This window comes from Protomyctophum parallelum (assembly GCF_964188405.1).
Source record: "Protomyctophum parallelum genome assembly, chromosome: 8".
NCBI lineage: Eukaryota > Metazoa > Chordata > Actinopteri > Myctophiformes > Myctophidae > Protomyctophum > Protomyctophum parallelum.
Genome location: NC_139703.1, coordinates 39,577,059 through 39,590,041, shown reverse-complemented (window position 1 = coordinate 39,590,041; position 12,983 = coordinate 39,577,059). Strand labels below are relative to the sequence as shown.

General features: G+C 46.3%; 1 protein-coding gene across 1 annotated transcript in view; it reads left to right on the top strand.

Moving 5' to 3' along the window:
* Positions 1–12,983, top strand: part of LOC310863103 (uncharacterized protein) — a 107,465-nt gene that overhangs the window by 43,314 nt on the left and 51,168 nt on the right. The window contains exon 9 of the mRNA XM_083771236.1: positions 4,528–4,930. Within this exon, the coding sequence (XP_083627362.1) occupies positions 4,528–4,930 (403 nt within the window). The remainder of the gene's footprint in view (positions 1–4,527; positions 4,931–12,983) is intronic.

Here is a 12,983-nt window from a genome sequence, read left to right as displayed (position 1 = left end):
CTTGAAAGTGTTAACACAAATCCTCTCTTCCGGGGGGTCCCGCTGGAACGAAACGGTTTCATATCTCGGATCTTAACCCATTCTGGGCAGGAATCCCTTTCGGTGCATGTTTTAAGCATTATGTTATACTTTAGCTATTGAAAAATAGCAGATCTACAAGCTCATAGCGCGGCACTCGTAGATCTGCTATTTTTTGAAAAATCATGAAAATGTGCCGCAAATCTTTGAATATATATATTCTTTCACAGCGAACATTTTTAACTCAAATCTTTGCTTCTGGGGGGGGGGGGGGGGGGGGGGTCCCTAGCTGGAACAACATATTTTCAGATGGGGGTCGGCGGCCAATTTCATATGTTTTGGGGGGGGGTTCCTTGACATGATAAAGTGACGTAGAAACATGGGTTTTTCAGGTCTAAATGGGTTAATGGGTTCAAAGAGTGCAGAGGGAAACGGTCTGTGTTCTGCTCATCCTCCTCCAGACATGTGAACACTTCCAGGTGGAGCAGCATTCCTGCTGCTCATGGGCCAGTGTTGCCATGTCTGCTTATTATAAGCCACTTATTGTCTCCACCAGGCCGAAGGCATGTGGGGAGAGTATGTTTTGCACTCCGTCCGTCCGTGTGTCCGTCCGTGTGTCCGTCCGTCCGTCCGTCCGTGTGTCCGTGTGTCCGTCCGTCCGTGTGTCCGTGAGCAGCTAATCTCGCCCACCGTTAACCCGGTCGATGCCAAATTTTGCACACACACTCCCTGGATGCCAACGATGAACCTCTGCCCCAAACTTTCCAGAACGGCCTGTTATAGCGCCACCAGGAGGCCGCTTTGTGCAAAACAAGTTTTTGCACAGTACACCTACAGATTTTGTCCAAACATCACGCAAATTGGTACACAGTCTCTCTAGAGCCATTCAACGAAACGGGTCTTTCAGATTTATCAGACTCCATCCTGATTGGTTAAGATAAGATTGGCTTCCAAAGTTCACAGGAGTGCTCAGTTTCAAACAAAATGCTGCAAATCATGATCACATCGCGTGATTTCCGTGAAATTGTGCACCCACATTCCCACTAGGCCGAGGACGAAATGCCACATGAACAATTTCAACTCAGCCTCAAGGTGGCGCTATAACTGGCCGAAAAGTGTTTTTACCTCTAACTGCACGGATCTGTGGATAACTTTGTATGCCAACTCCCTAGAGGCCAAGGAAAAACCTTTGTCTGGAATTTTTCACATCTGCTCTTTATAGCGCCACCAGGAGGCCGACATATGTAAAACACATTTTCTATTATTACTCCTTCAGATTTTATCCAAATTTCACGCAAATCGGTACACTATGCTATCTCCATAGTCATGTGATCAACACGGAGCGGCACCATTTCCCATCTTCCATCCTGATTGGCTAAGATTGGCTTCCAAAGCTCACACGATTCGTCCATTTCGAAAAAAGGCCACAAATCACAAACAGTGTGCAATTTCCGTTAAATTATACACGCACATTTTCACTAGGCCGAGGACGACATGCCACAATTTTTCCCTCAAAATCAGCCTCACGGTGGCGCTAGAACAGGCCAATTCCTGTTTTTAGCTATAACTGCATCGATCTGTATACAACTTATGTATGCACACATGGAAAAACATTGTACCTGCATCCATCCAACACGAACCTCTGGCCCAAATCTTCCTCAACAGCCTGTTATAGCGCCACCATGAGGCCACAACCTGACCTGCCCTGGTGGAGACCTGTGCCGATTGGCACTTTGTCTAGTTCTTTCAGTAAATTTGCCCTGTATGTACGTGTGTTGTTGCAATGTTAGAACAATATTTCGAACAATACATATATATATATATATATATATATATATATATATTAATGCTGTCAAAGTTAACGCGTTATTAATGCATTAACGCAACACCTTATTAACGGCACTAATTTCTTTATCGCATTAACGCAAAATAAAAAAAATCACAGCGATTGGCAGGCGGGATGTTGAGGAATATTGGTTCCTGCAATGCACTCCCTTCCCAGACCCCTTGTTAGCCTGTTAGGATGTTTTAAGTGGAGTAACAGGCAGCCTTCCATTTACATTTCACAAAGGTTTTGCTCGTGTCGTACGCTCCAGTCCAAAAAGAAACCGAGGGACCTGTGCAATTCATCCATTCCAGAGCAAAAGCAAAACCCCCGCTGTTAATGTTGTATCGCATTGTAAACAGCTGTGCCTCGTTATAGCCACACACGTTTCTAACTTGCGGTCACAGTCGTGATACTTTTCAGTTGTGTGGTACTTTTAAATGGATTTAACTGTAACAGAAAGTTTTATCCAGACAAGTATCCACAGTCGGACAGTCCCATCTCCCAGTCACGGAGCTGGGACTGACACACAGAGAGACGAGTCAAGAGCAGCACAGACCAGCTAGCAGTAGCTGCTAGAAGCTAGAGGTGTTGCCAGTATAACTCTATGGCAGAAACAAGCAACCTAGGTCTATACAAAATAAGCCAAAAAGAAGCAACACTGGTCGTTTCTGGCCAGTGTTGCCACATCTGCTGTTTATAAGTGATTTGGGGATTATTTTTGTAGATTGAAAAAATATTGGGGGTCCTTTGCTCTTGGCATGAAAATGTTTGAGAACCACTGCTCTAAAACAATATTAGACAAAGTTTGAGCCACAAACACATTGCTCTCTCTCTTCTCCTTTTGTATAAATTAAATAGGCCTATTCATGATTCTGCTTATGCCCATGTTAGTTTGTTTTATGGAAACGGTTGTTTGTGTTGAATGTGCCAATTGCACAGAATTATTCAAAAGAGAGAAAATGGGCAAGCCATAAAATAATGCACATTGCACTTACGTCATTTTGCCATTTTCATAATGTGGCCCACATGTTCAGCTATTTGAGTATCCCTGGTTTACTGTGTCAGAAAAGGACACCAAACTCACAGTTTGCAAGGTGTGTGATTTCACGACGCTGTCGGCAGTTACTGCTTCCAGTGATCGGTCCCAAAAAACCAGATCGGAGCATCTCTACAATACACCGTTTTCTTTCAGTTCAACATTGAATTTAAAGCAAAAAGGTTTTTGCGATTAATCGCGCGATTAACTACACAAATCATGCGATTAATCGCGATTACAATTTTTAATCGCCTGACAGCACTAATATATATATATATATATATATATATATATATGATCTAGATTTATTTGTGAAAATAGAAGATCTACAAGCTCACAACGGGTTGTGAATAGTTTATTTGTATTTAGGCTATTATAGGGTCCAATAGACTTCTTGTTTTCGTTAGATCTGGCTGCTTGTTTCTCTGGCAAAATGTGGCAACTCTGTGTCCCAGAAGAAGGGGAGGTCTGGTGGTTTGGCTGCTCAGCCGAGCAGTGCCAACATGTCTGCTCATTGTTTGAGGGGAGGAGCCATCATATAGACCAGCTCTGCATGGATCCAACATGTCTGCTCATTGTTTGAGGGGAGGAGCCACCGAGCCATCATAGACCGGCTCTGCATGGATCCAACATGTCTGCTCATTGTTTGAGGGGAGGAGCCATCATATAGACCGGCTCTGCATGGATCCAACATGTCTGCTCATTGTTTGAGGGGAGGAGCCATCATATAGACCGGCTCTGCATGGATCCAACATGTCTGCTCATTGTTTGAGGGGAGGAGCCATCATATAGACCGGCTCTGCATGGATCCAACATGTCTGCTCATTGTTTGAGGGGAGGAGCCATCATAGGCCAGCTCTGCATGAATCCAACATGTCTGCTCATTGTTTGAGGGGAGGAGCCATCATATAGACCAGCTCTGCATGGATCCAACATGTCTGCTCATTGTTTGAGGGGAGGAGCCATCATATAGACCGGCTCTGCATGGATCCAACATGTCTGCTCATTGTTTGAGGGGAGGAGCCATCATATAGACCAGCTCTGCATGGATCCAACATGTCTGCTCATTGTTTGAGGGGAGGAGCCACCGAGCCATCATAGACCGGCTCTGCATGGATCCAACATGTCTGCTCATTGTTTGAGGGGAGGAGCCACCGAGCCATCATAGACCGGCTCTGCATGGCATTTTGGCTCCACACGCCTATAGTCAGTGGTAGAAGTGGTTCTTTTCTTAAGTAAAAGTATCAATACCGCAATGTACGAATGTTTGGCATAACACAAGTCCAAAAAATCCAATCTACAAGATCATGTATACCTACAAGGATTGTGCTTGGCTATACCTGTGTATAATAAGTCTTGTGTTCACAGTATACCTGGCTGTGATATATTAGTCACATAGGTGTTTACATCCATGGTTTCCACCACCTGCCAATAGGTGGCAGTGCTATAGTTCACAGTGGAATGCCTTGTGTGGGGTCACGACACATGCCGGAAAGAGAGAGTTGAGAGGGAACCACGTTGTGATCTATTGTATGTGTGTACCGGTATGTCTCTCCTGTTGTGAATTAATAAAACGTGAACCCATCATTTTACTGCAATTGGATCCGAGTGTAATAATCACACTGTATGTGTGTTGCCTCCACAGACGTGTTGCCGTTGTTGCGCTCTGGGTCTGCGGTTGCGCCGCGAGGGGCGGGGCTGCCACGCCCACCAGTACCTGGGCTACCCCTGTGGACACACCCTCCTCACCTGCTGTGAGGACGGACACGATGGGCGGAGCCACACGGACGATGGGCGGAGCCACATGGACGATGGGCGGAGCCACATGGACGATGGGAGGAGCCACATAGATGATGGGCGGAGCCACATGGGTGATGGCCGGAGCCACGTAGACTATGAGCGGAGCCACATAGGCGATGGGCGGAGCCACATACACGATGGGCGGAGCCACGGAGACGATGGGCGGAGCCACGGAGATTATGGGCATGGCCAGCAGCAGCTACTGAGGAAGAAGGAGATGCCGACGCCGACCATTCTGCCCAGGAAAGGTGAGCACCGGGTATTAACCCATTCTGACCTGAGATCAGATTCATACGAGGTTTCCACTGGACACACACTGGTCTGATTAACCCATTCTGACCTGAGATCAGATTCTAAAAATGTCAGTCGTTCTTCGATTTTTTTCAAAAATAGCAGACCTACAAGCTCGTAGCACGCCACTCGGTGGCGTGCTATGAGCTTGTAGATCTGCTATTTTTTCAATAGCTAAAGCATAACATGATGCTAACACCAAAATGGGTTCCCGACCAGAATGGGTTAAAAGGATAGAGACTGAACCGGAACCGCTATTCATTTCAGTGGAAGTTGCTCCGTGGCGTTTTGAAGCACCCGGAAGAACTTCAAGTTTGGGTGCCCAAAATGCGGAAGTGCAAACGAGCGCTCGATGTTAAACCCCCAGCTGCACTGCATGGGGGTTTCCTCGTCATAACTCCACGGGTGCGCCTGCAGTCCCTCCTCTGACCAGTAGAGGGCCGAGTGCTTCAGCGTTGGAGAGCCTCCTTGGGGGCCTCCCATTCTGTGAGCCCCTTTTCCACCGGTCGGTTCACATTTTGAACCGACCGGTGGGAAAGGGGTCTGTGTCTCGCGGACACATTTTATGGGTCCCTTTTATTTTTTGTTTCCTACATTTTGTTTTTAATTGTTATTTCAAAACCGTTACAAAGGTTTTTTGAATAAAAAATAAAAGTAATCCCATGAATTGGAAAACACAATGTTAGTGAAAATAGACTAGATCTATACAAGCTCACAACGCGGCACAAAGCTTAAAAAAAATCACACCTGTGTGAAGTGAGGGGCTCTCTTATCACCATGTATCATCATACATCATCTCATTCTGGCCAATCACAATTTGCGTCCTCACTTTTGCCTTCAGTGTTTTCCGTTTACGCGACGTTTGTGTTTCACAAACACTCAAAGCTGTCATTGTCAATGTTTGTCTTAACCGCCGCTCTACACACTCGGCTCTGGCCTCCGCCCTCGTATAGCGCGATTGATCTTCCTCCTGATAGGCTGCCGGCGGGTCAGGTGTCACGCCGTGGCGGGCCCGTAATGAGGAGAGATGTGATGGATCAGGAGCAGATGGCGAGCTGACGCACCGCGCCGCACGGCGCCGCACCGCCCCCGTCTGCACTGATAACAGGATGACAGATAAACAGGGTTGGAAAAAAGTTCTCAATTGTTTTACTTAAGTAAAAGAACCAATACTGCAATTTAGAACTACTTCGTTACAAGTAAAAGTACGGAATTGGCCCAGGCGGTGGCGTAACCGTCTGGGCACCCGACTGGTAATCCAGTCGCAGTGTGCCGCGGGTTCGACTCCCGAGCCCGACACGGCCTTTACTGCATGTCTTCCCCCATCTCTCTCCCGTTTCCTGTCAGCCTACTGTCTGTCCCTTCAAAAAAACAATAAAATGCGTAAGCCGCAAAAAAAATCTTAAAAAAATAAATAAAAAAATACGGAATTGAAAATGTACTCGAGTAAAAGTACAACATTATCGGCATCAAAATGTACTTAAAAGTACTAAAAGTAAAAGTATTCATGCACCACGCATGCACGCACACGCACACGCACACGCACGCACGCACAAAAATCTTTGAAGAACAAAGCCACATGTCGCCCCCTTCAGGCAATGTGCAGGCTGACAAAGTGTAGCCAGTTTTGGCCAGGTGGTCAACCTAGGCTGTTACTGTGCACTGTAAGGCGTGCACCGTGTGTGTGTGTGTGTGTGTGTGTGTGTGTGTGTGTGTGTGTGTGTGTGTGTGTGTGTGTGTGTGTGTGTGTGTGTGTGTGTGTGTGTGTGTGTGTGTGTGTGTGTGTGTGTGTGTGTGTGTGTGTGTGTGTGTGTGTGTGTGTGTGTGTGTGTGGGTGTGTGTGTGTGTGTGTGCAAACTGTGCATGCGTCCGTGTGTGCACGCTATACGTGCACTGTAAGGCATGCACCTTGTGTGTACGCGTGCACCCGTGTGTGTGTGTGTGTGTGTGTGTGTGTGTTGTGCTGCATGTGCACTGCAGGCATGCACCTTGTGTCATAAGATAACCTCCACCTGGCTCAGAAGAAGTGTTCTGGCCCCCAGGTGACGTGCAGGTCAGGTGACGTGCACGTGCGGTCACGTGGACAGCTCCTGTAGAGTCCATGAAAACACGTTTCACAAAAAGCCCTGACAAGGAGCTGTTCGCCCGTTCGTGACAAGGAGCTGTTCGCCCGTTCGTGACAAGGAGCTGTTTGCCCGTTCGTGACAAGGAGCTGTTCGCCCGTTCGTGACAAGGAGCTGTTCGCCCGTTCGTGACAAGGAGCTGTTTGCCCGTTCGTGACAAGGAGCTGTTTGCCCGTTCGTGACAAGGAGCTGTTTGCCCGTTCGTGACAAGGAGCTGTTCGCCCGTTCGTGACAAGGAGCTGTTCGCCCGAGAAGATGGTGTGATTTCTCTTTCCTTTTATTCGTGATGTTTTTGAAGTCTTGGCAACGCTGCTGTTAACCAGCTAAGCAGTATAACCCATTGAGACCTGGAACGCATCTGTGTCACTCACCTCATACAGTAGCTTTTAGCCACTTTCACGCTTATTTTAAACTTCAGCTGTTGGAAAAATAGCAGATCTACAAGCTCGGTGCCGCGCTATGAGCTCGTAGATCTGCTATTTTCGAAAAGAAATGAAAAACGTGTGCAAATCTTTGAATATTCAGGTATATTCTTTCACAGCGAACTTTGTTTTTCTTTACTCATTTCTTTGCTTCTGGGGCGTCCCTGGAAGGAAATAGTTTGAGACGGGAATTCCGCGGCCACATATATATTATTGTGGGGCTCCTTGACATGAAACAGTTTGAGAACCACTGACATACTGTAGAAACATAGGTTTTAACCACTGACATACTGTACTGTAGAAACATAGGTTTAGAACCACTGACATACTGTAGAAACATAGGTTTTAACCACTGACATACTGTACTGTAGAAACATAGGTTTAGAACCACTGACATACTGTAGAAACATAGGTTTTAACCACTGACATACTGTAGAAACATATGTTTAGAACCACTGACATACTGTAGAAACATAGGTTTAGAACCACTGACATACTCTACTCTACTCTCTGGACCCTGTGGGGTTTAGCTCCATGTTTCTGTCTGTCTGCCCTACTCTACTCTACTCTCTGGACCCTGTGGGGTTTAGCTCCATGTTTCTGTCTGTCTGCCCTACTCTACTCTACTCTCTGGACCCTGTGGGGTTTAGCTCCATGTTTCTGTCTGTCTGCCCTACTCTACTCTACTCTCTGGACCCTGTGGGGTTTAGCTCCATGTTTCTGTCTGTCTGCCCTACTCTACTCTACTCTCTGGACCCTGTGGGGTTTAGCTCCATGTTTCTGTCTGTCTGCCCTACTCTACTCTACTCTCTGGACCCTGTGGGGTTTAGCTCCATGTTTCTGTCTGTCTGCCCTACTCTACTCTACTCTCTGGACCCTGTGGGGTTTTTTAGCTCCATGTTTCTCACAGTCATTATTATATACCTGGACTTTAAACTTCACAGGAGCGGCGGCGGCGGGCGGCGCGGGGAGGGATTAATTAAGCCTTTTCCACTTTTAATTAAAAGGCCCGTCGCTGAGTCATGAGTCATGAGGCTTGAAAACACCACCGCTACGTACGTGGAAATGATTACGTATACGCTCTCGCACGTATACCTCTGTCATGTTGTCAGCCATAAAACTACACAGCTGACATGCCTTCAGAGAGAGAGAGAGAGAGAGGGAGGGGGGGGGGGGGGAGGGAGGGAGAGGGATGGGGAGGGGGAGGGAGGGAGAGGGGGGGGGGGGGAGACGCAGTGGCTCAGGAGGTAGAGTAGAGTGGCCGCTTGGGAACCATGAGGTCCCCGGTTCGATCCCTGTGGGCTCCCCCAGAGTTGGTGTCGAAGTGTCCTTGAGCAAGACACCCAACCCCCTAATTGCATGGTAACCCCCTTTTGGTGTTTTAAACATTATGTTATAATTTGTCTATTGAAAAATAGCAGATCTACAAGCTCATAGCTATGAACTTGTAGGTCTGCTATTTTTGAGAAATCGTTAAAATGTGCCTCAAATCTTTCCGATTTTTTCGACGTCAGGGCCTGAATGGATTAAATAGGAGAATGAATGTAATGCACAATCTGTGGATTAACACTAGCATGACTGAAGTAAAAATGTGCTTGGATTCATATTTAGAAAATGTTTCAGATGTCAACAATTTCCCGAGATGATGCTAATGATGATGGATGATGATGGTCGACTCATGGGAGGGGAACCTTCTGAAAAGGAGCTATATAATTGCTCCATTTAAGAGCGAGAGAGAGAGAGAGAGAGGGGGGAGACTTGACCTGATGAATTGACAGAATGCCATAATTCACATCATCTCCTGTGTGAAGTGGAGGGCTGTAATGGAGGCATGAAGAATGGACGGCCATTAAACAGCCAGCCAGCCCTACTATTATCTGTGTGATGTAGTGAGTGATCTAACAGGCTCAGCTGTGCGGCTATAGTTACCTCACCATTACACACACCTTACGCCATGTCTGTGCAGCCAGACTGTTGACTCACGCAGGCACGCACGTGTACACGCACGCACGTGTACATGCACACACGCACGTGTTAAGGCAGTCTGTAGGACACATGCTCAAAAGTACAATTAATAATAATGATAATGAGGCAACACAATAATTCAGAGTTTGGAAATATAAGGATTTTACTTGAGTAAGGAGACAAGCTCAGTGGCCTTGTGGTTAGAGTGTCCGCCCTGAGACTGGGAGGTCGGGGTTCGATCCCCGGCCGGGTCATACCAAAGACTCTAAAAATGGGACCCAGTGCCTCCCTGCTTGACACTCAGCATCAAGGGTCGGATTGGGGGTAAGTCCCTGCGACATACTAGCGTCATGTCACGCTACAGAAACAGGAGATAGGCTCCTGCCCTATGGGCCTCATGGCTACACAAACAGGAGATAGGCTCCTGCCCTATGGGCCTCATGGCTCGGCAAGGCTACTTACTTAAGGAGACAAGACTTACATGACCTGCATGCATGGAAACCCCAGTCTGACTCCCAGAGTCACAGAGGGTGACAGCCTTTATTGCTCACTCCCACAACAGCCAACCCCCAACATAGCCTCAAGACTTGAGCCAGTTCAACAAATGGGACAGTAACATTGTAAAACAATACAAGCACCACAGGGGTGTGACAGATGAGATCATCTCAGAGTGTAACTTAGAGGAGATACCCTTTATAAAGGGGTATTATTAAACGTTTACATCTAAACTTCTACGACACATGCACGCATACATCAGAGGGGGCTTCAGTCCCTGCAGACCAGCACTATATGGCGAAAGCAATGCAAATGCACCCTTTCCACGCCATATACCTCAGTGGTTTTCCAACCAGTGGTCCGGGGACCACCTGTGGTCCTTGAGTGGGTTCCAGGTGGTCCCCAGCTAAATGATTATAGAGTTGGTAATCAAATGGACCCTTATAGATCCTGAGAGGTCTAAATGTCATCATGGTGGTCCGTATGTGGCTCAAATGCAGAATTAATAATGGGCCTTGATATGAAAATGGTTGAAGGCAGCATTCAAGAGAATTGCCTTTTAATTCGCCACATCTCCGGAATTTGAATGCAGTATTTTATGTTGGAGGGCTGTAGGAGAAAACTTTCGCACACCTAGAAATTAGGCGTATGCAGTAACAGGTGCGTAGGCCAGTGGACATCAATGAAAGCATTAAGGTACACCCGCACACTGTGTATCTGCTCGGCACAAGGGTCTTATTTAATGAAGCAACGTTTTCCTCAGGCATGGGAGCGAAATAATAAGGAACTAGATAAAGTGCCAATCGGCACAGGTCTCCTCCAGGATTCTTCCTCAGCCTAGTGGGAATATGCGTGCACAGTTTCATCGCAATCGCTGCGTTGAGGAGTTGTGGCGATTTGTACAAAGCGGGCTACTCCTGAAAACTGTAGGAGGCAATCGTGGCCAATCAGGATGGAATATGAGAAATCAAACAAACCTGTCTTGATCACATGACTATGGAGATCATGTGTAGCGATTTGCGTGAAATTTGGATAAAATGTGAAGGAGTAATAATAGAAAATGTGTTTTACATATGTCGGCCTCCTGGTGGCGCTATAAAGAGCAGATGTGAAAAATTCCAGGCAAAGGTTTTTCCTTGGCCTCTAGGGAGTTGGCATACAAAGTTATCCACAGATCCGTGCAGTTAGAGGTAAAAACACTTTTGGGCCAGTTATAGCGCCACCTTGAGGCTGAGTTGAAATTGTTCATGTGGCATTTCGTCCTCGGCCTAGTGGGAATGTGGGTGCACGGACGGACGGAGTGCAAAACATACTCTCCCCTAGCCTTCGGCTGGTGGAGACAACTAATGTACTAAGGATATCTGGGGTTCAACTTAATGCATCTAGGCTACTCTAGGGCTGTAGTTGTTAAGCCTATATATTCTATTGAATGACAAATAGCTAGATTGGCTAGTTTCTGTATTTTAAAGACACATCTATTAAATAAGGGAAGAAAAAGTTTAAATGTAAAGGGGCGGAGAGGGGGGGGGGGGGGGGGGGTAGGACCTCCTTGTCTGTAACGAGCTGTTGGTGTGGTTAAAATGAACAGCAGGTATACTAGGAGTGCTTCTGTGTTTTGCTCAAGGACACTTTTGACAAGTTTAACCGACGACCTCCGGGCTACACAGGACACGACATCCACTTATTTCATCATCACGACCACCTGCCACCTCGCTTAAAACCTCACGGCCGTTGACATGTCCCCATTACAACTATAGTGTTACTTTACCTTCAACGTCCTTCTAACTGTCTTCGGTGAAGCTGGGGTGGTCTAAAGGCATATTGTAAAATAAAACTATGTAGCTGGTCAAACCAGGTTTTGTTTTGAACTATAACTATATTTGAATCTATATTTTTGAGAGGCGCTAGCCCCTTGTATGTCCAGCCCCTTCTATGTCCAGTTCAAACCTGGTTTTGGTTTGAACTATATCTATATTTTTGAGAGGCGCTAGCCCCTCCTATGTCAAGCTTTGAGGGTGTGTGTGAACACAAACATTGTCTCCTAAATACAAACATTAAATGCCTTTGAAAACGAATGGCCATTTTTGAGTGTTTGTGAGAACACAAACAATACGTAAACACAAACATTGAAGGCAACAGTGAGGACGCAAATTGTGATTGGCCGCAATGAGATGGATGTATGATGATAAGATTGCCCTTCACTTCACATGGGTGTGATTATTATTATTATTTTTAGTTTTAGTCAGTCTTTTTCTTCACAGTCATATTCCAGTCATCTGAAATGTTGAACTTTTATTTAGTTTTGACAGGCCTTGATTTGTGGATCGGCTTCCGAAAATAGCCGATCTGCAAGCGCTTGAACTTGCAGATCAGCAGTGTTCAGCGTGACACACAGCCACGATGACCCTCGGTTGGGAAACACTTATTGTAGATCAGATAAGACATCTTATGCCACGGAGTATAAATAATCGTTATGCTTTCTATCAGCAATGTCAGGAACTATCCTCTAATTCTGCACACTGTAATTCGTTTTATACAGTGTTTTATGAGGCAACAAAAGACCTTTAACCCTTAGAAGGGCAATAACTAATAAATGCGTTATTCAATAACGTTCTGAGTGTGGGGGAAAACGAATTTCTTCGTTTTTTTTTTTTTTTATGAATATCGGTAGATTAATAACCTCCGCATCGCTGTGTGAAGTCCCTTTGTTGAAATTCCGACTACAATACCCAGAAATCCCGTGTCACGTAACACGCGCGCGTCCTTGGCTATAAAAAACGTGCCCGCCCCCTGCGGTTCTGCATGGGGAGAGAGTTGGTGGCGTGTCGAAAGTGATTGAGTATATTTAGCGATTATATTTAGTTTAGATGTATTAGTTAGTAGTCTGTTGTCTGTCTGGTGCGTCAGACGACAATGGAGGAACACCTCTGTACGATCTTCGTCCTGAAGGACCGGCCCCGTAACCGTAACCTCTTTACGCTGAGCAAGCCAGCTGTTGCGGGCTT